Here is a 27,172-nt window from a genome sequence, read left to right as displayed (position 1 = left end):
TCTTATTTAATAATTCAATCCAGGTTTTCCAGACACATCAAAACAATCTGTAAATACCAGTAATAAATTATGATATGTAATATGTACAAACAACAATTTTCATCTCAATTCCCATTTTTGTAGAGTATCGCCATACCTTTAAACACATTGCTAAATCAAGTTGACTTCATTTTGCATTTCTGCATGAATTGTTCTTAGGTTTGATGATGCCAGTGTGTTTTGACAGCTACTTTCTAAAAGTTTCAGATACGTTTTGTAAGGGGCAGATGATTTAGGAAGTCTGTTAATATAGACTACGTTTTAAAGGAAAACTTACAAGGCACATGAAAGAATTGATAGCTAGTCTGGAAAGTAAACTTTCTTTTCAAACTATCAAGAAAAATTGGGAAGGCAACTATCTAGGCCTGGGCACCAATGCATAAATCTATTGTAACCTTGCAATTACTGGTAACTGTGCAAGCAATGGTAACTACCATAGCAATACTACACGTATTCCACAGCCAATCAAATTCAAGAAATCACTGATGATTACCAATGATCGCAGAGTTATCATTAATTGTACAGTTACCATAGTTTTATGCAACAAGGCCCATATGTCGATATTTTTCTTTCTTTCTTTTTTTTTTTTATTCAAAACGAGATGAAAAGGAAGTGTTAATGTGAAATATATGATAGGTGGTATAGCATCTGTATGTAGAATGTGAGTCGGGCTCATTATACATCATTAATGTTAACTTGAAACTTCCATATATGTAAGAGGAGGCAAGAAACGGCAGTGAGGTGAGCGTTAAGAATCTCCATCGGTGAGGCCCAGTCGCTGGGAGTGCTTGGCCAGCGTGGCATTGGTCTTCAGCTCCAGGTCCTGGATGTGAGCGCTGAGGATCCGCTCCAGCTCCGCCTGGTGTGCCTGGTCCTCGCGAAGGAACCGCGTCCCAACCGACTCTCGTGATGGTGGCCTCTGAGTGGTGACATTGGGGGAAAAACAAGATTTCCTCTGGAATGAGATGCCAGTGATTTATGGCCTACAGGTAACAATTGCACCTTCTCAGTAGGCGTTTTCACATCGGCCTCATGTTTCGAAATAGCGTGCTATTTTCTGACTTGGGAAATTAACCTGATCATGAAATAGCGTGCTATTTGATAATGTGAATACAAGTTAGCGCACTAATTGATCGAGAAAATTTCTTGAGTCCAACTCGGGGAAATTTCCGAAATAGCAGGATAATTAATGCGAACTAGCGCACTATTTGATAATGATTGGGCTGATGTGAATAGGAAATGAAACAGCGCGCTAATTTGCGATCGAGAAAAATATCTCAAGCTTGGATTTTTATTGGGCTGATGTGAAAATGCCTAATGAAGCCAGAAAGGAGGGGTGTAATAATGATGGTTATTTATAGAAATGTAAGCAATAAATAATGTAGATGCCAAATATTTCATAGGCATAATATTTTGTAGGTCAGGAGTTGTAAGACAATTATGCAGATGGTTGCATTCATGATTAGGAATGTGTATATTGTACAGCATACATGTACTCCACATACCACATGTGTGCATGTGCACATAGTAGGCACAGGCATCTGTGCGCAGATCTATGGTCACAACACCAGTCATTATTAGAATCAGTAAAAACATGAAAAAAGAAAGAAGAAAGGGGTAGGGACAAAGCGGAAAAGAAGAAAGAGGAGAAAAAGGGACAAAGCAAGAAGGTTATGGGACAACACAACAGAAGAAAAGAAAGAGGAAACAGACAAAAATCAAAATACCTTGAATTACAAACAAATTATCAAAACAATGAATTTCATTAACCACGATGCATACTCTTTTATCCATCCCTACATGTACTTCTCATCCTGAATTCTATTTCCTGGTAACCTAAAATATGATATTTTTCCCCAGGAGGAAATCGCTGCGCAAATAAATATATTAACACAAGAATCATCTTTATTTTTTAGAAATCATTATCAAAGGATGAGCCATTACATCAGTTGACATTCTGCCGGGGATGTTGCCCATTTCTGAGAAGCCAGAGATGTCCACAGATGAGGAGTCCATGTCTCCAAAGTTCTCATCACCATGGCGATGACCTCTGAAGGCCGGCTGGGGTGACGACGGGGGTGATGGGAGGGGTGAGCCAGAGACAATGGAACCGGTCTCAAGTGAATGAAGGGCCTCTGAACCAATGTCTGCTGAGGCTATAAAAACGAAAGGAGAAAGAAATGAAAGAATCAGTGGTAACATGAGGCAAAACTGCTGCAAATATCCTGAAAATTTCACATGCTTTGTTACATGTTTCCAGGCTTAAGGGTCTTGAACCTTGAAGATTTAATCCTGATAGCAGCTTGCCCATGAAGCTAAAATGGGATGGGCGTGCAACAGTAGGTGACAGTGTTAGAAGTAGAGTTGGCGACAGTGAAAAAGTCTTAATTCTTGTAATGCATATGCAAATTTAATCATCACTAAAAAGCTAAGACTGCATAAGCACCTCCACACACTCATCAATGAAAAATGTTTGATGTCATTTCAACAGCAAACTTTGATCTTATAAGTTTGTTACACAGATTAACGTATACTGATGTGAGTAACAGTATTATTTCATCAAAGGACTAGACTGGAATCAGCACACTGGGTGGACTCATGGTACATAATGCACTGCCAAGCACTAAATCTCAAGTTACTGTAAAATAGTTCTGCTCACATACAATGTATCCCTTGAGTGCTAAAAACTTACTCAGTACCTTTGGCTAAAATCTAGTCATATACAGTATCTGTTGCATTTTCCTCCTTTAGTACGAGATTCTATACAAACTGTCCATTTTATATGACCATTCAAGCATGTCCCATTTAACAGACATCTCATCCCATTTAAAGATGATGATCTGGCAAGATGATATGGCAATGCATTGTTCAATGCGATCTTCAAGTAAGGCAGCATTGGCAATTATTGGCAAGGCATTACAGATCTAACTGGAGGAAGCTGACTGCCTCATGCATCAGATGATGCAGGAATTACTAAATCTATCTATAAAAAAATGTCCTGTAAAAGAATTAAAATAATATAATTTGGAAACATTACTCTGATATTAGCCCTATAAAGCAGTGATCCTATTCATTGGGATTCTAATTACTGTAAAAGTGGATATTTTTGCACAATGATTTTTTTTTTTTCACTCTGCTGAGTAGGATGAATTTTTAGTGTTTTAATCTATTTCCACAGAATCAAGACATTACATAGTGGTACATTTAACAAGCAAAAATAATCACATGCTTTTACTTTGACACTAGTTTCTGGTCACATGAAAGGAATGAAAATTTCCACAATGCAAAAAATTTCAGCTTTTACAGTAATGAAGGCAAGCTTTACAATGGTATAAACTCACTGTCCTTCCAATCATCTGTACCCTCTGGAAGATTTCTGGTTTGATTGCTGAGAGCTGGGTGGGGTGTGCTGAGGAGTGAAAACCAAATAGGTAATTGATCAGGGACTACTGTATACGCCAAATATTTCACCAGGTTTTAATTTTTTCGCAAATTTCACAAGTTGGGTGCTATTCGCGAAATTAAAGACTTGCAAAACTGTTGACTCTGATCACAATGTGACATACGCATGTACATTTCTCTGTTCGGTACAGGACTCCACGATCTCGAATTTAACCACTCATGAAATCGTCAGGAAGTTCCATCTCTCAAAAATTTAGACTCGCTAAATATATGGCGTATACAGTGTACAGTATACTATTCACATATCTCTATGCATATTGGTACAGTGAATCACGGCTACTGGTTTGAATGTCTCTTTCTTTTTTCTTTTCTTTTTTTGGCTGCCAAAGTATATTAGTACTGTCAGCATACTCAAATTGCGTGTTTAGAAGAAAGATTCTGTTCAGACGAAATCTGTTGTCATTTTGCCTGCATGATGCTATCACAATACAGAGTACATGGACATGACGATTCAAGAGATCAAGTGAATGAATAGAGGGACATTATATAGATGATGACTGGCGGGGGAGGGAACATACCGAATGTTTCACCCGAAGGGTTTGAAATGCTATTGAGGGAGGTTATAAGTCCCGAGACTAAGTCGAGGGACTTATAGCCTCACGAAATAGCATTTCAAACCCTGAGGGTGGAACGTTTGGTACATGTTCCCGACAACAAAAGTCATCATCTGTTATATTATATGGGTTAGTCAAATACGTCAACGTCAACCACCAGCACAACGCACTCAATCGCTCGCTCGCGCAGCAGAGCTAAATTCACTGTGCACACGCGGTCCTAAGCCTTCTCTGTCATTTGATACGTGAAAATGTTTTCCCATGGGAGAACATTACAAGAATGTTCGCCCATAGGCGAACATAACATGTACCTCCATCACATGACTGTGTTTAGCCAATCACTAACCGGTATTTGACTAACCCATTTAATATACACATATACTACCTAGAGAAAGTTGATATTGGCATCTGAAAGATACTACCCACGGGGTGATTAAACTGCAGATATTGGGAAAACCTATTTTACAGTGACATCATCACCTGGCTGGCAGAAGGGCATTAACTAGAGTGTGAAGCAGATCCAGTAGGGAGATATGCATCGCACTTGAGTTAACGCCATCATGTCAGTAAACACCCTTCTGTCAGCTGGGCGATGATATTACCCTAGTATTTAGCAAACAGGGAAGCCAGTGGCAGATCCAGAGAGGAAGGGGTGCCCCAGGTGCACCCCCTATTTTTGCCAGACTTTTCTTCTTCTTTTTTTTTTTTATATTTTCAATAGATTGGTACAATGTAGTCGTTTCCTCATCACTGGTACCCCCCACACCGTTTCAAAATCCTGGATCCCCTCCTGAAAACTTAAATAATATCAAGATCACAGTGAAAGAGTAATTACATATTCCACGTATAAGCTGTCATTCTTTAAGGTTGGTCTTGGGCTTGGCTGACTTGATTGCTGCTGGATGATTTATGAAGAATGAATGAAAAGTCACATTTACCTTTCATGTACTCTAGGGTGGTCTGATGCTGACCTCCTTGGACTCTGTCCACCAACTGCAGGAATGGACCTGGAACCAAAACTTGGCCTAGTCCTTGCTGGACTTCCCTTTGGACTTGGTTGAGGTCTTTCAACACCAGGCCCATGAAGTGATGTCTTGGGAGTCGCACCACCCTCTGGTCTGGAAGAATCCTGCACTGTTCTGGACCAGGAGTCACTCTGCCTTATAGGACCTAGTCCATCCTGGAGACCTGACTCTTGGGACTGTTTAGTCTGGGCCATTTGAAGCTGTCTTTGAATCGCATGAAGCTGGGACTGTAGCACATGGACATCAACATCAACCTAGAACATACAAAATAAACAACACAGTTATAGTACAAAACATCTTGTCCTAAAGACATTAGACAGATTATATTCATCACAGAATTTATATACTTGATACATTTTGTATATGCTACGATCATTTCTAGGGTTTCTCGTCACAAAAATCATAGTCGTGTTACAGACAATTCATTGGCATCCATTTTAAAGCTAAAACAAAACAAAAACAAAACAACAAAAGATTTCATTGACCTGGAGGTCCTGTTAAAAAAGAAATAATAAATTACTGCAGGCAAATGAGAACTACCAAATAAAAGACAGAAAATAAATGGAATATTGGAGAATGGATGATGTGATGATAAAATGATTGAGAATGATAAGAATGCTAATACAGTCAAACCTGTCTATAGTGGCCACCCAAGGGAGACGAAAAGAGTGACCGTTACAGACAAGTGGACGCTATAGACAGGTTTTTAGACATTTTGTGTGCATTGCCTACGTGTATGTATTGTCGTATATACATTATGTAGTATGTGTACACGTGTGTACGCATGTGCTTCATGCATTGAACAATGCCAGTATTGATCGAGTTGTTGCACAGTTATACTGTAGCATGCATAGGCCTACATACTTCAAGCAAGATTTTCACTATTAAGTGCACTACTATGACTGAATAGGAGGTGAATGTAGCGGTGTCCATGACTGAACGATAGCCATGAATTACAGGCATGGTTGCGGCTCTGTATGGGTCTGTGGCCACTATAGGCAGGTTAAAGTCTACAACGGGAGGCAAAATTGGTGGCCGCTGGCCGCGTTAGACAGGCAGCCACTATACACAGGGTCTATAACATGACTTTTCTCTTGGGGGGATTTTTCAGTGGCCTCATACGGCAGGCGGCCGCTACAGACAGGTGGCCGCGAAGGCAGGTTTGATTGTATTAAGTAAAACAATCAGTTCTATTGACATAGAAACTGAGAACAGGATGCAGGACTGGAATGCAAAGAGGAAGAGTAGGAAGAAGATAGCTTACATTTCTGACATCTTGGCTTTGGATACCATCTGCAGCCCTTTGCCAATGTAGCTCATTGCTGGCCATCCCTCTAGGGTAAGTCCCATCAACAGCTGTGTGTTTTTGGTGGATATGACCATCAACGGGAACTGCCTGGGTATGGTCCGACAGCTGTGAGCCGCTGAGTGAGCGGTTCTCAACTCGTAGAGCCTCCAGTTCAGCATTAGCAATCTGTTGGGATGTTTTAGAGGACAATATATCAAATCCACTATGAAGAAGGATAGAACGGCAAAATAGCATACAGTATTTGTTAAGCTCTGTAATTGGCTTCAAACATAACAGCAGCTTACATACTAACATTTTGTTATGAGCTTGAAAGTCTTCATCCTAACAGGGAGTAGGGACCTCCCTGATTCTAAAATTCTGCATCTTTCTCATTCACATACTCAGTAGCCACTCTAATGCTCAGTTCTACAGGTATCACAAATGTCACATCCCTTTCATCCTACCACCAAGTGGTACGCCTATGTAGTGTCTCTGCTGTCTCTTCAAAAACCCATACATGCATGCTATTTTCCTTGGTGTCATATGATGCAATATTTGGTACCCTAGGGTACCAAATGAAAATTTGCCATTTTGTTGGATTATTTTTTTTTCAGTGCTGTACCCTGGGTTACCAAAAATATGTAAAAATAATTCTTAGTACTATTATGTACAAAAATGTTTTTTTGTTTGTGATTATGCAACAATTAACGAATGCAAATGATAACTTTTTTTTTTGTTGCTCTGTTGTACTCTTAACTGTTTAAAAGTGGACATGGAAGGAAAATTGGCATTGCGATCGCTATCGTTATCGCCACGCCGATTCATGCTGGTGCTGATGATGAGAAAATAGTCACCATTACAACATTGTACTACTGTATGATAATGGACATGAGATGGCACTACACGACGCCATACCCCCGGTTATGACGGTACCACGGTGTATGGCGTGAACATATCATAAGAACCTTCTGGTGCAAAGCTACATTCAGATCATCTTGAAATTGACACCATGTCCAATCAGCCTCATTAGCACTGATAAAGTGTTTCTAACTCCTCTTGCTTCTTCCATTGTTGTTGTTGTTGTTGTGTTGTTGTTGTGTGTTGTTGTTGTGTTGTTGTTGTGTTGTTGTTGTTGTTTGCTTGGCTGTTTGGCCGTTGTTGCTGCTGCTGTTGCTGCTGCTGCTGCTGTTGTTGTTGTTGTTGTTGCTGCTGCTGCTGTTGCCGTTGTTGTTGTTGTTGTTGCTGTTGTTGTTGTTGTTGCTGCTGTTGTTGTTGTTGTTGTTGTTGTTGTTGTTGCTGTTGTTGTTGTTGTTGTTGTTGTTGTTATTATTGTTGTTGTTGAAGCCCATCTCTTACCTTGAGTTCACTCTTGCTCCTCTCCCTGTCCTCCATCAAGCGATGCTCTGCGTCCGACAGCTTCATCCTCAGTGTCTCCACCAGTGCATTCCGCTGACCGAGGGCGCTGGTCAGGACCTCTATTTCTTGTCGCATCGCGGCCAGATCCTCTTGCAGGCGCTGCTCCATGCCATCGCTTAGCTCTCTCTGCATTCCAACAAAGATGCACAGTGGGAGAGTACTGGTACTGATTCTTCATCTAATTAATGCATAAAATGCCCTATATTTTAAATTCTAGTGCTCCATCCCCCCCCCCCCCCCCAAGTCCCTATCCCCGCTTTCACATTAGTCCCTGCAATGTGGAGAAAGTCCAAAGACTTTCTCCTCAAAAAAATGGGACTTGTCCACTCGTCCTGCGAAGCAAGTCGAGTCTGGGGGCAAGATTTGGAGGGGAGAGTGACCTTGGGGCGAAAATTGATAGCATCCAGCTGTATTCATCAAATGTGCGCATGCCTGATGCCTGGTTTCAAGTGGCAGAACTTGCCCTTAGCACCAAATGACCCCGCAGCACGGGTACAGTCCAGATGGCAGTGTGGACAGTCAGTCATAAAAAAGATAAGATCTCTGGTGATTGGACCCTCAACGAGGGGTCTAACATGAACTCGGGGTATAATGCTATCAAGTAGTGAACAGTTCAAACAGGTGTGGAAACTCTCATTCATTTCACTCATTCTCTTTTAGTGCCTCAATGCAGCAAGGGAAGTCAACTCTTTTCACAATGGGCAAGAATTCTCAAAATGGGTGTGTTCCCCGCCCAATCTGGAAGAGTTTTACCAACCTTGGCCTTCTGGCTCGCTTGCTGCATCCGGGCACTGTTCTCCATCCCTCTCAGCTCGTCAGTCCTTTCTGTCAGGACAAGGTTGAGGGCAGCATTGTCACCTTGTACCGAGTCCAGCCTGGAAATACAAAATGTATATTATGAGGGTTCATAGTTAGGATGTCGCATGTACTTTGCATATCTCAACAGTTACTTACATCCCCTTGCTATGGCAGAAGTTCTTCCGGAATAAGAGACCAAATTTTTCACAAGGCTGGGACTAAATTGATATACACTGCAGACATTGCAGAAATCAGTCTACTACTAGTGAAGTTCAGTTTGTCATTGGAGTACATATTATTGAGATATCTTTCAGTTATCAACTATTCATACATTTCCATTTCGAAGAGATACATCTCACTTCCAGCACAGCAGAATGGATATTCATATACAAATTTTAATAGAGACAGAAAAACAAAACTTGTCTGAGCTATACTGAAGGTCTTGGCCAAAAAGAGCCCCCCCCCCCAAAAAAAAAAGAGGTGGTATTCTCATCTTACTTCTCCTCCAGGCGCCCGACTTCCATCTTGAGTCTGGCCTCGGATTCCACCAGGAGCTGGATCTTCCTCTGAGAGTCCTGGAGCTGAGTTCTCAGTAGCGACGTCTCCTCACTGACCTGGATGCTCCTCTTCCTGGTCTCATCCTCATGGCTCCTGATGAGGGATGATGTTGCCATAGCAACAACGATGAAGAAAGTTGGTTCAGTGTTTATGCAAGGTGCTACATAAGCGCTTGCCCAACTGCCCGGGGCAAGTGAAAATCAAAGACAGGCAAGTGTTTGGAATAATGAGAAAAAAATGTCTGCCTGAATTGGGCAAGCACAAAGTTTTGAAGCCACTTTTTTTTTCCATCGCTTTCCCCCTTTCAAACCCACAAAGTCAACCATATAGAAGCCCAAAGTTTTTAGGGCTGCAAGGCACTGAAATAATTTGATTTTAGCAAACTCCAACACGTATGTGAAGAAGCCTCATTGCAATGCAACATTGCAACTTGATTGAACCAAGTTCGATAAAATACTCCAATGTATTTAAGCATGTGAGCCAAAACATGCTGTCTTTTCAATGATTGTGCTTATCACGCCCTTGACTCACGTGTGATCTTTTAATAACATTTTCTTATATTGTTGGACTTTGTTTTTTACACATGTGAAAAATTAGTGAAAATTTTACAGTTACATTTGCAAGTCACTTTACATCTTAGAGAGGACTAACCTAAGCATGCTTTCTTTGGCTAGCAAGGAGCTGTTGAATTTGGCCTCCTGATCCCTCAACTCAGTCCTGGTTGCATGAAGGGTGCCCTCTGTTGATTTCAGTTCCTGCTGCAAAGAGGCAACCTCAGCCTCAAGAATCTGTTCATAAAGGATGTGGCGAAAAAACAAAAATCATAAGGAATATCTAAGGGTTTAAAGATTTTATCAACGGTAGTAGTGGTAGCAGTGGTAGCGGTGGTGGCGATCACTGTGGTAGTGTTGTTGTTGGTGGTGTTTGTGTTGCAGCATTGTTGATGCTTGTATTGATGAAGTTTTCATATCATGCATATTGTTTTCAATTATTCTGATGAAAAATGAAAATGGAAAAGATGAACTTTATGACATGCTGCAACATCCATACTGAAGCATTACCTCTTACACTTTTGCATCAAACAAATTTTTAGACAAAATTATTTGCATATAGCTGCCTAATCTTTGCCAGGACATAAATCTTTGTTCATTCTATAAAAAAAAAAAAAAAAAACACCCACTGGTGATGATAAAGAAACTTACAAGTATGGCTGAATTTTCAGCGATGCCTTTAATGTGAATCATGCTGGAGAAAAAAATAAATAAATAAAAAACCCAGCAACTTTGAGAGTGTGAACCTTGCTCTTTAATAACCAATGACATCTATGCTGTATAAAGAGTCAATTGTATTCTAACTCTTCATGTGCCATGACGGAAACCTCATGTGAGGCACATTATTCTGAGACAGCAACGTAGCCGTGCTTTGGGAAAACATTCTGTTTTTCAAATCTATGTAACATTTTATAGTTTTTTGTTACCATGGATATGTAACAAGCAATGTTGTAGAGAAAATGCCAAGCTTTGCTTTGATGTAAATTGTATGGCAAATTTATGATTGTTTTTCTGTCAAATGACCATTAGCTACATTAGTTAAGACAATGGTCCTGGGAAAGTCAAATGGTGCTTACAGAGGAAATCCAGTCCAAATATCTACAGTCTGATAAAAAAAAGAGTAAAATCTTTTGAGTTCAATGGCAAAAATTGTACTGAAATCGAATGAAAAATAGGGAAGTTATGACATTTTGAAGTTTTGTTAATTTCTGCAAAACAGATCTTGTACAATGGATATGAATATGCAAATGAGTGAGCTAACCATGTCATACCCTCACAATTTTCCATTGATCATGTACAAAGAAATGAAGAAAATTCAATGTTTCTATCATTGAAGTCTGAAACATGATGTTTTTCCTGGTTGAATAACTTCAGAATAGTGATCAGTTAGATATAGGAGGATTTGAGCCTTGGGCATAATGGCATTTGAATGAAAAACTGAAAATTTCAAAATTTTATGTACACACAATATGGTAAGTTGTGAGGGAATGACATGCTCACTTCACCATTTGCATATTCATACTGACTGTTCAAGAACTGTTTACCCCCCAAAAAACTTCAAAATGTCAACTTCTTTATTTTCTATCCGATTTCGATCAAATTTATACATTGAACTCGTAGTATTTTACTCTTTCTTATAACATTAACTTATATTTGGACTGGATTTCCCCTTTAAAGGTAGGGAATCCCATTTGCATGCCTTAAATGAACAATTGTATAAATCCAGTGGTATGTTGAAGAGAGTATCATTTTAGAAACTCCCATAAAGTATTGAAAGTGGAAGGTAACGTTTAGTACATTTTTATTGACCGTTAGATTTTGAATTGAATTTTTTTCGGGGCTCACCGTAAATTCCAGTACATTACTAGGCTACCTTTGCAGACCCATGCACTGCATGTGTGTCCATCATGTATATTTTGTGAAGAAAGTTCATCAAAACTTACAAACATTTCTATATACATTATTGCCACACACTCTATATGTTATTACATCAGCTCTTATACTTTTAGATTTGTGTTTATAGATAAAAAATACAGAAGACTGCAACAAAAAGGCTTAAGTGTGGCTGACACACAGAACTACTGAGTAGTTGAGTTTTGTGCATTATTCAAATTGTAGATAACTGTTGACTTCCAAATTTCTCAGCAGTGGCCTAAACAAGTCCCCTGAGGTTCACATTTAATGTTTTTCTGCATTTTGGGAGGTCTGTAAAAGGTATCCCCTACCTTTAAGGTTAAAAATGCCCTCTGATACCAAAGGAGGAGAGGAAGAATGAGAATGAGAGAGAGAGAGAGAGAAAGCCTACATGGATTCTGTGTTCCTTCCTCCCAGTGTCCTCCAGGAGTTGTCTGTTCTCCTCTTCCGCTCCTCGCCTCCGCTGCCCCGTCTCCTCAAGAAGTTCCTCTAGTCGCTGGATCGTCGAGTTCTTGCCGTCCAGCGTGTCTTGCGCCCTCTGCAGCTGACCCTCCACGTGGACAATGCGGGCCTTGAAGTCCAGGTCACTCTGGTCCAGCAGCTGCTGACGTTTGCCAAGCTGATGCTTGTAGGCCGCAACATCTTCCTGCAGAACATCAACATGGGATGAATTATAATAACACTGATGATAAATCTTCTTCATTATTTTGCCTGTCCGCCACATCTTGGTGCTCAGAATCAATGTACACCATCATCATACTCTCATTGTTGGAATCATATCCTCACCTACAATACTCTCACTCCATTCCCTGGGTGCATTCAAGCCAGGCTGACACTTGAACTCTGTGCCTGGGACTTTGGACAGTGTGTAGAAACACTAAACCATTTTCTGTGCCAATCTGCACTCAAAGCACACACAGGGTTAATGCGCAAACTGCTCAAGTACAACCATATTGGAACTGACATCCTGCCAGTTACTGTAAAATCAGACATTTTTACATGTATTTTAATTTTAGAAATTGTGCAAGAGCCGAGATTCACAAAATTAAAATGCACGCAAACGTTCTTGCCTACACTATATGGACTGAATGCCAGTGGCGATGTGTGAAAATTTCATGCCATGAAAAAGGCTGCCAGCTCCAATTTGTAGAAATTTCATGCTGCAAATATTTCTGGTTTGACAATACTCCCTATACACCAGGGTATGGAGACACGATGCAGAAGTTGTGTCTTGCTATAGGGACAAGTGTGCTATGGCAGCAGTTGAGCGCTGTAACCACTCATCAAATTTGTAGCACACAATCCACTAGACCATGTCACTTCCACAAATAAAAGTTTACAAAGAATATGAATTTTGTTCACCATTCATGACAGTCATGGAAATTGAGTGAGCAGATCAAAAAGCTCACCGCTGCAAGAGTGGTTTTTGGGCATTGGCAACACATACTACAGTGAAAGGTAACTGTTCAGCATAACAAATTTGCATGCTTAGATATTTGCCTTAATTTCCTGTCATGCAAAATGTGAACAAATTCCACTTTTACAATAATGAAAGCTCTCATATTTCCCATCTAAATACACTTTAAGTTATCAATTTTGAATTCAAATATTCTGGTCAGTTGTGTTTATCAAGGCCTACAGCTGTAAGTACAGTGCACTCCCGTTATAACGAACATGGTTATAACGAAATTCCGGTTACAATGAAATAAAATTTAGGGCCACAACATTATCAACTCTATGTATTTTTATTGTTTATTCATTCGGTTATAACGAAATTTCGTTATAACGAAAGAAAACTGCCGATTCCGAGGACTTCGTTATAACGGGAGTCCACTGTACCCACAATGACATCAGGATCATACAAAAGTGATTGATAATGACATGTGCATGTTAAAGAAGGAAAAAGATATGTCACTTTTCACATCCCACACAAAATGTTTCATAAGACCATCATCCAAACTACTGTATACGCCAAATATTTTCATGGTTTTCATTTTTTAGTGCATTTCCCGAGTCGGGTGCTATTCGTGAAATTAAAAACACACAACAATATCAACTCTGATACCGGCATGTATGTGAGTGATCTGCACGCATGCACTTCTCCATTCTGTACTGTACCCCAAAATCACAAATTTAACCTCTTGTGAAATTGTCGAGAAGTCCCAAATCGCAAAAAAAAAAAAAATTAGACTTGCTGAATATATGGTGTATACAGTACTTTCCATCACTCACCTGTAAAGCCTGACAGTTCTCTGCCAATTTCTGCCTTTGGGTCTCCAAGCTCTCCACCTGCTTCTTGAAGGCACGCCGCTGAACATCCCACTCACGAGACTGGACTTCATAATCCTACAAAGAGCACCAATGAGGAAGAAATTAATGAAATCCACTTGGATTTTACTTCACTGAATAGATACTTTAAATATAGTACATAAACAAGTCTACACAGGAAGTCCATGCTGTCAACTACACTAGATGAAAAATGTCAAGAATTGGAATGAATAATCTATCATATCACAGCAACAGACTGGAGAAAGTTTCAAAATGACTTGATAAAGAAAAAAAAAATTGTGACTCACACACCAATCTTTTTTGCTAGAATTCTCTTTTCTTTTTTACCTAATAGTAATACACAAGGAATAGATAACTATCTTCATGTATTTAATAATGACACATTTTATTTATTTATTTTATTTATTTATTTATTTATTTTTTTTTTTTGGGGGGGGGGGGTTATGACTAATTACAGTTGTTGAATACTGTACAATTCCATATACTCAGTGATTCTTCTGTTGTCCACCTACATCAATCTTTGTTTGAGCCATCTTCAGGTCCACTCGGGCCTGTCTCAGCTTGTCTCCAAACTCCTCCTTCGCTTTCTCTGCACCTTCTCCCTGCTTGCCGTGGTGGCGCTGCAGCTTCTCGTAGCTCTTCTGCAGCAACTTCAGCTGGATGAGAGGAAGAAGTGGACATATACGTGGTATGGCATGTCAGTGACAGTCCTTGCAGAAGTTTGGGGTTCAATACTACACTACTGCCGCACCAACTTTGGTGAACTGCAAAACAGCTTTATGAAAGATGTATGCTAGATACATTGTGCAGGATCTGAAATGCACTTCCTTACAAATTCATGCATGACACATTTGTAGCCCTAAAGTGGTGTTATTTCACTGCAGGCCGAAAGTTTAATGCTTCTTTTACTCTCGTCCTACTATTGGGTCAATGGAGCCTGTATCTTGAGAGTATCTCCCTTTCCATGGAACGTCCATGCACAGGCAAGATGCAAGGACACCTGTGAGATTATTGTTCAACTTTAGCTTGGTTTGCTTCAAGGCCCCATGCAGGAAATGGCAAGATGGTCATAGACAAGGTGAACACATACACCAGGGTGGTCCACGAGGGGTTTGAGCCTGTAGCTGCAACATGCTCAAATTTTTGAGCAACATCCTCAAAAGCTAGTAACATGCTATGCAGCATCCTCAAATATTGGCAACTTGCTCAGAATGAAATGTAATCAGCATGTAAAAAATATGTGCAAAACTTGAGAAACATCAAAATACTTGGAAAATTTGTGTGCAAAATGTGAGAGAGAAAATTAAACACAAACACCAAAGTGGGAAATACATAGTAAGTCGCAAAATATTGTGTGCTACACACTCCTGATGTGCACTCCATACAAATACAATTTCCGTAATATTCTCATATTTAGAGCTTGCAACATGCTCAAATTTCACGGTGTGGACCACCCTAATACACCATCACCAATATATATGCCACATATGATGCACCCCCCCCCCCCCCCGGAAAAAAAAAAAATGCATAGAAAGTCTGTACAACTGTAATCACAAATGGTGAGGATGCAAGACTCAACCAATAGATATTCAGATCGAAGTCTAATTTCATACATGTACCTTCCTCAAGTTTATGAGTGCTGTGCCATTACACAGCCAACAATGAAAGGGGCTGATTGGTAAAGGTCATCTCGGCTGACCAATCAACATGCCATCGGTGTGGCCACTTGAGGTCTCTGAAGAGTGAGCTATTCTTATACTTAATGTAGTGTAATTATGGAGAATCTCTTCCAATTTAGCTACACAGTTTCCAAGTACAACACATCTTCTAAGACTCTTTGTGCACCAGGAGAAAAGTTAATGATGTAATGTATGGCTTCCCTTGTACCGGTAATCACTACACTAGCATGATTGGGGTTCAACCCCACTCCAGCATACAAAATTTGTAATTATCCATTTTCTAGAGCTGCACTCTAATTTGGAAGCCAAAGAGGGATATGGTTGAAATTTCCTTTGTATACTGTAACTGTGACTATGGTTGCAAGAAATGCTCACGCTAGTATGGAAGTGTTTAACACATTAAATTCTTTCAAAGGAATAATGATTATAGAAGGCTTGAATCAGTGATAGAATTTCATAGTGGAAGAGGTTTTATTTTTTATTCATCAATGGTTTAAAGTTATTGGACTCCTGTTCTAAAATGTGAACTTGATACAGCTGTACAGTAAAAACTGCATTAGTATCGGTCTGTCTATAAAGACCACACTCATCCATTATAACCACTGATTAATTTCTCTTCACAGCATTTCACACTTTGAGGAACCTGTCTGGAAAGACCATGTTTATACATGCAGAATCAATGCTTTCTGTCACTCTTAAGTGGTCTTTGACAACAAGTTGCTCAGTACCATCAAAACTAACAAATTGAATGTAACTCCCTTTGCTCATATGAAATCATTTGCACACTAGCACTGATACAGTATCATGTAGACTCTTCAAGAATTTGACCAGCCTGTCTGATCTGAAATTATTCCTTTGTAGAACATTCCTTCTCCTCCTTCATCTCATGAACCTTCTGCTTTGGCTTTTTCTTCCTTAGTTTAAATCCAGGCACGTAACTGTCCTGCTGTCATCTAACTTCATGATATAACCACTGTAATATCTACAACAGGGCTGCACACTGGCGCCGGTCCGACGGTCAAAGACCGGTAAAAGTCACTGTCGGACCGGTAACTTTTCAGGAAATCCACAAGTTACCGGTCCGACATGACCAGTAAAAAAAAAAAGCATTGGTGGGGTCAGTAGAAAGAAAAAGAGCAGCCTCGATCAGGGAGAAACAGAGTGCAATATATCGCACTGTTCAACAAGTTTTACACAGGTTTTCGTTTATGTCTACCGGTGCACTCTGTACAGTAAACATACATTAGTTTTGAGCACTAGCAGTCGACCAATTATTCGCCCTCGCTTGCGCATTTGGCGCTGCTCACGCACTGCCATGCAATGCAATACATGCAGAGCATGTACAGTGTAACTGCTTTTCGTTTGCTTGCGATCGGCGGTCATGCCAGACAAGAAGCATTGATAGAAGCGCACGCATTTCTGGGTCATTTTACTCATAATTTTTAACGCAAGATCGATCCGATCCCGGCTTCGCAGCAGCGTGGCAGTTATGTTAGAACTAATTTACTTGTGTCGACTTTTAGAAAAAGTAAAAACACATTCGATATTCAGCGATACAGTAAATGGATCTGATTGCGTTCATTTTCATTTTACACAGTCATTTCACAAATGAATATTTTCATTCGCTCAGAATGGTCTCATAATGAAGATAGGCGCAAAAAAGATCACGAAATCGGCTCTTCCGTGTACTTTTTAAGAACGCATGCACAAAATGTGAATAGATAATACTAGGGAGGAAAAAAACAAATCATGAAATCATGGCAGTCCCGCTTACATATTTGAGGTAGAAATCGTCCCAAAAAGGATCATGAATTCGACCGGCCGCGTCGTATCTTTCAAAAGCTTATGTACGAAATGCGAAGAGATTATAGGGGAGAAAAAAAAATAAAGGACACATTTTGGTGAGTGCATCATAAAAGATTACAGCCGAATAACAATTCATGAAATCAACGCAATCCCGTTGAAATTTGAGGAAATAATAGGCGCAAAAAGGATCTTGAATTCAGTCCTGCATGCCGTGTTGGTTATCAAAAACGCATGCACAAATGCGACGAGATTATCGGGAGAAAAATAAAAAACACATTTTACCCTTCTGGTGCGTGCATCATAAAAGATTACATCTGAAGTAATTCATGAAATCGCCACAATCGCGCTGATATTTGAGGTAGAACTAGGCGCAAAAAGGATCGTGAATTCGGCCGTGTCGTATACCTTTTAAGAACGCATGTACGCAATGGGAAAATATTAGCGGGAGAAAAATAAAGGACACATTTTCGCCCCTTTTGGCGCTTGCATCATATAGATTACAGCCGAATGATATTCATGAAAATTTCGCAATCCCGTTGGAATTTGAGTAAACAATAATAGGCGCAAAAAGAATATCGAATTCGGCCCTGCATGCAATGTATAATTTTGAAAACGCATGCACAAATGCGAAGAAATTATCGGGAGAAAAATAAAGAACGCATTTTCAACCCTTCTAGTGAATGTATCACAAAAGATTTCAGCCGAAATAATTAATGACATATCGCAATCCCGCTGATATTTGATGTAGAAATAGGCGCTAAAAGGATCGTGAATTCGGCCGTGACGTATAGGCATGTACGCAATGCGAAGTGATTATTGGGTGAAAAATACAGGATACATTTTCAAACCCATTTGGCCCGTGCATCATAAAGATTAGAGCCGAATAATAATTCATAAAATCATCGCAATCCCGTTGAAGTTTGAGGAAACGATAGGCGCAAAAGAATCATGATTTTTGGCCGTGTCGTGTATCTTTTAAGAACGCATTTACGAAATGCGAAGAGTTTATCATGTTTATCGGGGAAAAATAAAGGACACATTTTCAACCCCTTTTGGCGCGTGTATCATAAAAGATTGCATCCGAAGTCATACATGAAATCATCGCAATCCCGCTGATATTTCAGGTAAAAATTGACGCAAAAAGGATCGTGAATTCGGCCGTGGTATACCTTTCAAGAAAGCATGTACGGAATGCGAAGAAATTATGGGGAGAAAAATAAAGAACGCATTTTCAACCATTCTAGCTGGTGCGTGCATCACAAAAAATTACATCAGAAGTAATTCATGAAATTGCCACAATTCGGCTGATATTTAATGTAGAAATAGGCGATAAAAGGATCGTGAATTCAGCCGTGTCGTATACGCATGTACGAAATGCGAAGAGATTATTGGGAGAAAAATACAGGACACATTTTCAACCCCTTTTGTCCCGTGCATCATAAAGATTACAGCCGAATAATAATTCATAAAATCATCGCAATCCCGTTGGAGTTTGAGGAAACGATAGGCGCAAAAAAGAATCATGATTTTTGGCCGTGTCGTATATCTTTTAAGCACGCATTTACGAAATGCGAAGAGTTTATCCGGGAAAAATAAAGGACACATTTTCAACTCATTTTGGCGCGTGTATCATAAAAGATTACAGCCGAAGTTATTCATAAAATCATCGCAATCCCGCTGATATTTTAGGTAGAAATAGGCGCAAAAAGGATCGTGAATTCTGCCGTGTCGTATACCTTTCAAGAACGCATGTACGGAATGCGAAGAGATTAAAAAATAAAGAACGCATTTTCAACCATTCTCGCCGGTGCGTGCATCACAAAAAGTTACATCCAAAGTAATTCATGAAATCGCCACAATTCCGCTGATATTTGAGGTAGAAATAGGCGCAAAAAGTATCATGAATTCGGCCATGTGGTGCATCTTTTTAAGAACGCACTTACGAAATTTGAAGAGTTTATCGGGAAAAATAAAGGACACATTTTCAACCTCTTTTGGCGCTTGCATCATAAAAGATTACAGCCGAAGTAATTTATGAAATCGTCACAATCCCGCTGATATTTGAGGTAGAAATAGGCGCAAAAAAGTATCATGAATTCGGCCATGTGGTGCATCTTTTTTTAAGAACGCACTTACGAAATTCGAAGAGTTTATCGAGAAAAATAAAGGACACATTTTCAACCTCTTTTGGCGCTTGCATCTGAAAATATTACAGCCGAAGTAATTTATGAAATCGTCACAATCCCGCTAATATTTGAGGTGGAAATGGGCGCAAAAAGGATTGCGAATTCGGCCCTGCATGTCGTGTACCTTTCAAGAACGCATGCACAATGCGAATAGATTATCGGGAGAAAAATAAAGAACCCCTTGAAGGGCGTGCATCAGAAAATATCACAGCTAAAATAATTCATTAAATCGTCGCAATCCAACTGACCACCAAGAGCAGGTTACGCAGCAAGTTCGTGCGCCGATGTTTAGAAAAAGTCACAAACGCATTTGATACAATCTGATTTTGTTCATTATCATTTTACACTGTAATTCAAAAACAAACATTCTATTTTTTCCTATCTTTTTTTAAATTTCTTGTGCAATAAATAATGCAAGTTTTAAAAAAGATATTAATCTGTAAAATGTACATGGGTAAGGGGGTACGTCCATAAAAAACAAGAAAATAAGTTTGAAAGTCATATAATGTTTTTTTAGGTTGTCGTTGTTGACCGGTAAATTTTCTGTTCGGACCGGTAAAAAATGGTAAAAAGGGGCATTTACCGGTCCAACAGAGACAGGTTGGACCGGCAGAAAAAATGGGTTAGTGTGCAGCCCTGTCTACAACATTATGATTTAGAGTCACTCTGAGTGACAATGGATCTATTTCCCTTGGGGGATTCAAACCATACCTTTGCACAGAAAACGCACATTACAAATAAACCAAATACTGTATATGCCATATATTTCGCAAGTCTGAATTTTCGCGAATCAAAACTTCCCGACGATTTCGCGAGTGGTTAAATTCGCGATCGCGGAGTCCTTTACTGAATGGAAAAATGTGTACGCATACGTCACATTCTTATCAGGATCAGAGTCAATATTTTCGCGTGTTTTTGATTTCGCGAATAGCAGCTGACTCGCGAAATTCGTGAAAATAAAAACCTCGCGAAATATTCGGCATATACAGTAATCTATGCGTTTATGGCTGCCCAGCTCACCTCTTTGCGCAGAACATCGACCTGCTGTTCATACTGTGACACCAATTCCTTCTGACTTCTCTCCATGCCCGACAGCTCATGAGTCAGTCTACTGACCTACAAAAGAAATCATGAGAGCCTTCAAGCAATCACATACAATTAGTCATGTGGATACTTTCAAGATCAAACTGATCAGCACCATTCACTCTGCTTCAGGGATTTGTTACCAAAGTGAATTCTGAATTTTGGTGCAATACCTTGGCTAAGATCTCATCTTAATCATGAAAATAGTAACAAGAGGTTCAAATAATATATTAAAATAATTTTTTTAACATTTTTTTGTAATATTGTGCAAGCTTGAGTTGCTCACCAATATCCTCTCAGTGTAGCAACCTTTCTGCCATCCCCCATCTCCATATACTTACTACTTGAGTGTTCATTCAATACCTTGAAGAGACAGGAGACAGAGCTAACATACCTCAGCTGATTTCAGATCCAAAGTCATCTTGACAGAGGTGAGCTCTTCTTCCCGCTGCTTCAGCTGTGCCTCTGTGGACTTCAAACTAGCCTCCCACTCCAGCCGCTTGCTGTTGACCATGATATCTATTTGGCGCATCAGCTCCTGCAGTTCTGCCTCACATGATGACAGTGACCCATCAAAGAGACTGGGAAATAAGACCAAACACAGAAATTTCTCTAGTGAAGCTCAGATAGGATTCGTTAAGATCGTTGCAATCATGTAATGTTAATTCATGACTCCAAATCCACTGTCATGATCGTATATTAAGTAACATAATTTCAAAGTGTATGCACATAATCTGTCAAAGAATAGGACAAACCATTGATCAGTTTATATGTCAACGGCTGTTGGAATGGGGCATCATATTGCAATCATGGTGATAACAAAACAAATAATTGGATCTGCTTCAAAAAATGTTTTCTTACATATTGCCTTAAAATGAATGAAATCACCAGACAAGCAAGTAACAGCCAATGATACAGTGCATTATTTTCTTGTAACTACACAGATATGGCAGTTTCAAAAACTTGATTTTGCATTGCTCACTACTATGTGCAAGTCTTTCACCTGAAAGCTCCAGATTAAATACTAATTTGATTGAAAAAAAATATGACTTCCAAATAAATCATATGTAACACATATCACCAGGAAAGACTTACCCAGCCATCTGCGCTTGCTGTTGTATATCTCCCATGGCTGGTGGAATACTTACTGGAAGCTCCTGTAGCCTTTGGACAATGATGTTACATTTTCTCTTCAGCCACTTTCATCTGCATAAGACACGGACAATGCATGAAAGTTAGATTTTATTTGTACAGGCCATTGATCTCCACACACGTCATTTTGTTTCCAACATATTTTGAAAATAGCCTACACTACTAGTTCTATGTGTGTGATTCCATCGGCATGGGCATTCACTCAGAAAAATCTTCCTCTGGGCCCAGCGTCCTCATGCATTAAGGCTTACGCATATATTGCGAGGAATGAGCCAGCACACACATACCAGGCCAAGAAAGAGGGAATCTGTCAGTCAAGACCTAAAGTAGTACTGGGGGTTCTAAAAAAGTGAGTAAAAATTGTTGCCCAGCTTTAGAATGATACCAGGTTTGACCTGCATAGCCCACCTGATGCCCAACCATACATGTAACTTCACAACATGTGGACATCAAAACTTAAATGTGGTACTTCAGGTGACAGATACTAGACTTCTACTCATGTTTACGCTGTTACATACAATGTAACCAATCAACTTGAAGCACAAGACTTGGAATGAGTATCAGAAAAGCAGATCTGAAGAGGACTAGGAAAACTTACAGAAACATACAGAAACAGAGCAAAAGTTGAAGTTACAAGAGCCAAGGCAGCCTTTGAAAACAAAACTGCTGAGGAAGCGAAAGAGAAAATGCACAGAGCTTTTGGAATTATGTTTGGAGTAAACCACAAAGGAATCTAGGCATTCCCAAACTAATTACTCAGGATGGCACGTGAGCCAAATCGGATCAAGAAAAGGCTGTCATTCTAAATGCCTTCTTAAAGAGTGTTTTCACAATATGAGGATCTAACATCATTGCTGACTCTGACCAAAATATCAGATGATGATCTGACAAAGATGAAATTCAGTGCCAGAGATACAGACAAATTGCTTTGCAAGTCGGACATCAGCAAGTTGCCAGGACTGGATGGAATCCACTCTGGAGTATTGAGAGAGGTCCATGAAGAAGTCGGCATACCACTTCAAATCATCTTCAAGCTGATGCAAGACGACACTGTATCAGAATCTTGGAGGCAAGCTACTGTAGTGCCCCTCTTTAAAAGGGGGAAGAAAAGTGACCCTGCCAACTACAGGCCAGTTAGCTTGAAGTGCAAAATCATGGAGATGCTGGTGAGGATAGAAATTAATAGCAGTACACGACAACACAACTTGCTGCCCAATGACCAACATGGCTTCTGTAGTGGGAGATCCTAGGTGTGACTAAACTTTTGGAGGAATGGACTAGATTGATTGATAGTGCCCACAGTGACTGTTTATACATGGATTTTTGGAAAGCTTTTGACAGCATAATAAGCATTCCACATGAGTGACTCCTGCAAAAACTGGAAGCATTAAATGCAGCCACCTTCTCGAATGGATTAAGGCACACCTAACTGGAAAATCTCAGAGAGCTAGAGTGAATATCAGATTGTCTATATCACACCCAGTCATAGGCAGTATCCCTCAAGGAAGAGTGTTGGGAGCATTACTCTTCATCTGTTTCATAAATAACTGACCAGAGGTGGTCAGTTCTTGCATGAAATTGTTTGCAGATCTATGTAACACCACACTACATGTATACAGTAGAGTTATTGACAACCAAAATGATGCAAACACCCTGCAGGATGATATGAATGGTATAATATGATAGGCATAACACATGGCAACTCCCGTTCAACAAAAACAAATGTAGTAAAGTTGTGCACTGTGGTAGAAGAAACCCATGCTGCTGTCAATACAAGATGTCAGGAGAAGATGGTGAATAAGTTATTGCACAAGACATCTCAGGAAAGGATCTTGGATCTTCTTCTCCTTCTTCTTCTTCTTCTTCTTCAAAATGGAGTCTTCTTCTTGTGAAATACAGTCCACCTTCTGGTGTACTACATACTGTTTGGCTGGTCATTTAGTGTAGTGCATATATACGCAATAGTTCAAACAAGATATCACAAAAAAAAGAATAGGACTACTCTATGTGCAATGCCCGTGCAATTAAAAAAAAAAAAAAAAAGGAACAGATGCTCTCCCATTACTGGTGGAGTTGGCCATGCAGTAAGTGTCATTGGAACTAATTGAGAGTTGAACTGCCCACTACCTCCTGGGGAAAAGAGTTACAGAGGTCTATAAAGTCTGGGAAGAAGGAGTGCTGGAAGGCGACAATTTTTGCAATTAGGAGACTACATTTATAAATATATAAGTGTGCCCTCTTCTTAACATAGCTAGTGTAGTGACTAGTGCAAGTGCATTTGTGTATAGAAGAGGTCTACATCTAATTGTTAGATTCCTAACATTTTTTATTTAGTGCACACAGAGCTGAGGTTGGAAAAAAAAAAAAAGAGCGAGCATCAAACTAGGAATTATTGGCATTGAGTGAGAAGCGATGGCTCAAGCTTAAAATTTATAGCAACCAAGAACGACAATTTATTGCAAAATGGCCGGCCAGGTGTGGGCTCCTTCTTTCATCCCAAATACTAGAAAGGGTGTATGAGGATCTATATTCTAGAGTACTCAGCTCAAGAAAGTACAACAGATGGCAACAAGACTGCTTCCAAACCTTTATCATCTAGAATATGCAGAGTAACCGAAACTCCTTAAGTTACCTTCATAAGTTACCCACCTTTCTTTGCATCAGAATGAAGCACAGGCAGCTAGCGCCAACCAACGACAACGTTAGGTGAACTCATTTAGATTAGAATCTTCACAATCACCTAAAAAAATGAGCTGTATCTTATGATTAAACTCTTAGAGCACAAGTGATGATGGGGGCACATAAGCATGCAGATGCTTTAAGTCTCTGCTCCCAACTAAACAAAAGTACGATTGAGAAAAAAAAAAAATCTAAGCTAGATCTATATCAAAAGCTCAAGGACAGCAGTGCCAGTGCAAGTGGCCGTGGAGCTCGAGCACACCTTCCGACCCCGACTACGAAAAAATCAATACGTGGGACTGATCCTGAAAACTTTTGCGGCTACTCACTCCCAATCCCTATCAACGAGTAACTCTAGAGTCTATACTTTGACAGATTTACGTAACATTACATCAGCAAGATGACAAAACAAACTCCTGAGATTTCGTGTACACAAGAAATGTGCCTGAACCATAGGCAAAATATATGTTTACCAATAGTAACTCACAATTCGTTCAAATTACCGCCGCAAGATGGTGGGGCCGTCAACTTGACTAGTAATTTTCGTGTTTTGGATGTACACTGCGCGCGCACCAACGTTGCGTAATATCTAGTACCGCACCATTACTAGTAATCCACAAAGTTTTTTAGTCCAAGTTTTACAAATTACTACAGTAGGGCCTACCTATACTATTGGGGGGGGGGGGGGAGAACATAATTATTGGAAGATAAAAGGGAAATGAAAGACAAAACAGACTGTGCATTCATTGCAATCTGGCTCTTATAGATGATTTTCACTACTTGCAGTTATTTGAAAGTCAAAGGATGGAGACAATAATGTCAGAAGAATTATTTATCAAACCGTATATGCGTCAAAATACTTACGGTAATTAAAATGTGTCACTAGTGTTTAATTCGGAATGTATAATGAGGAGTTATTAAATTTAGCCAAGTTTTCCAAGGAAGTAACGAAGCTCCACTTTCAACAAAATACATTTCATTGTTTATTTTTAGGTATGCTTCGATCAATATCGATTCAATTAAACGCAATGTTATTTCCATCAGCAAAGTAATAGGCCTACATAAAAGTATACCGATTTATGTGTTTGTTTGTTTTGTTTGTTTGTTTGTTTGTTTGTTTGTTTGTTTGTTTGGCCCTAATGCATAATGGACATGTAGTATGTAATGATTTTCTGTAACTATCATAGGTTTTCCCGGCCAGTTTCCTCCGTTTGTCATTCAATTTCATATTACAAGAATTCATTTTCGTCAAATATGAACAGGCATCGAAGTATCGTTATTCGTTTTTCTTCGATCAAATTGACAAATCCGGGAACCGATTGCGCATTCCAATTCCATCTTCAACAATGCTGCCCTACTTTGGCAAAAGGAAGCAAGTGACAAAAGTGACATTTCTCGTAAAAGAGCAAAATGTGTCTGTCATTTACACTGATGTGTTGACATGATGTCTTATCTAACATATACATCTCTTAGTACGATGAGTGTTTCTGCATGAAATTTGGCCTGGAAGAAGAGCTCATTATGTAGTGAATTATGAAAACATCAATAACTCAAATTCGGATGGTATGTCACTTGCCTCCTTTTGCCAAAATAGGGCAGAATGGTTATTCAACTTCGTCTTCATCTGTAGCCAGCTCTGCTTTCCACGCATTGAAATTCGCACATAGGCAACGAAATTCATAAAAGAAGCATTCAAATCAGATCTGTACGCTGTCCATCAAAAAGTACATAACTTATACCGCTTTTTAAAATCTACATGTGGATCACACATGATGATCCAAATTAGTACCGGTATGTAAATTTTAATGAAGATCACAAATCAGTATGCATGATCATAATCAAATAGAGATGCCAAATGAATGTTATAAACACAATAATAATGATCTTCATGAAATAAAGATGTGAATTAGAGATGCAGAAAGCCATGCGGTGACATGACGAAATGGTGATTTTATATTGAAGTTTACCTAATGTTTAGCAAAAGAAAAAAATGGATGTTCAAATAACAAAATGCTGAAAATGATGATGACATCTAAGATAAGAATAATAGTCACATTCAAGATTATCTGGATTATAAATCTGTACGCATTACGAAATTGAATGCTCAATTGTGAAATTGTTGGTTTTCTCCCGATACTCAAATTTTGGATAACATGGTACAATATAGAAAAAAAAAATAATTGTCATCATTTATTTTTGTAATTGCCATTGTCATCTAAATGTAGGTAGCTTTGAGTGTGTGTTCAGAAGTATGTATATCATTGTACACACTGGAATACGTGAGTGTGTGTATTTTTTTTTTTTTTTAATCTAAAGAGTTTTTTTATGTACATGAATATGTAGATAATGTTTGTTTGTTTGTTTATTTATTTATTTCCGTCACAATCAATCAAGCATATACAAATATGAAAATAATACAATGTTGAAAGCGGCTGGATAAGCCTCACTCAGTAAATATTGCCATCATGACTTACTGTTTTTCAGGAGGGCCCAGTTACATTTACAAGAATTAATAATGACGATAATTTTTACTGATGAAACGATAGTAGTAACTATAGCACTAATAATGATGATAATAATGATAATTCACTTGTATAGCAGACAACAACATGAGAATTAGTATATTTCATAAAAGTGCACCATGCAGCTGTATACATCTGTGTGCAATGATATTAAGTGATATGGGATATTTA

General features: G+C 39.2%; 2 protein-coding genes across 3 annotated transcripts; one reads left to right on the top strand and one right to left on the bottom strand.

The window, feature by feature from the left end:
* On the bottom strand, window positions 1-25,008 carry LOC140244254 (centrosomal protein of 63 kDa-like). Of its 2 annotated transcripts, none has more exons than XM_072323892.1 (16): window positions 24,967-25,008; window positions 21,744-21,854; window positions 21,043-21,229; window positions 20,586-20,681; window positions 14,407-14,550; window positions 13,838-13,951; window positions 11,997-12,251; window positions 9,792-9,928; window positions 9,081-9,233; window positions 8,542-8,659; window positions 7,725-7,910; window positions 6,345-6,554; window positions 4,994-5,334; window positions 3,381-3,448; window positions 1,984-2,195; window positions 1-958 (listed from the first exon to the last, which is right to left on the bottom strand). In XM_072323892.1, the coding sequence occupies exons 2-16, from the start codon at window positions 21,776-21,778 to the stop codon at window positions 788-790; spliced, it is 2,427 nt and encodes an 808-aa protein (XP_072179993.1). In that variant the 5' UTR covers window positions 21,779-21,854; window positions 24,967-25,008; the 3' UTR covers window positions 1-787. The 2 variants fall into 2 exon arrangements, with proteins under 2 accessions (XP_072179993.1, XP_072179994.1); XM_072323893.1 differs by having other exon boundaries at window positions 5,027-5,334.
* On the top strand, window positions 22,694-23,050 carry LOC140244350 (uncharacterized). The gene has a single exon (XM_072323993.1). The coding sequence runs from the start codon at window positions 22,694-22,696 to the stop codon at window positions 23,048-23,050; it is 357 nt and encodes a 118-aa protein (XP_072180094.1).
* Window positions 25,009-27,172: the final 2,164 nt, after the last annotated feature.

Source organism: Diadema setosum, chromosome 21, assembly GCF_964275005.1.
Source record: "Diadema setosum chromosome 21, eeDiaSeto1, whole genome shotgun sequence".
In the NCBI taxonomy this organism is placed as follows: domain Eukaryota; kingdom Metazoa; phylum Echinodermata; class Echinoidea; order Diadematoida; family Diadematidae; genus Diadema; species Diadema setosum.
Note: the sequence above shows the minus strand (reverse complement) of the source record. Positions and strands in the feature narration are given on the sequence as shown.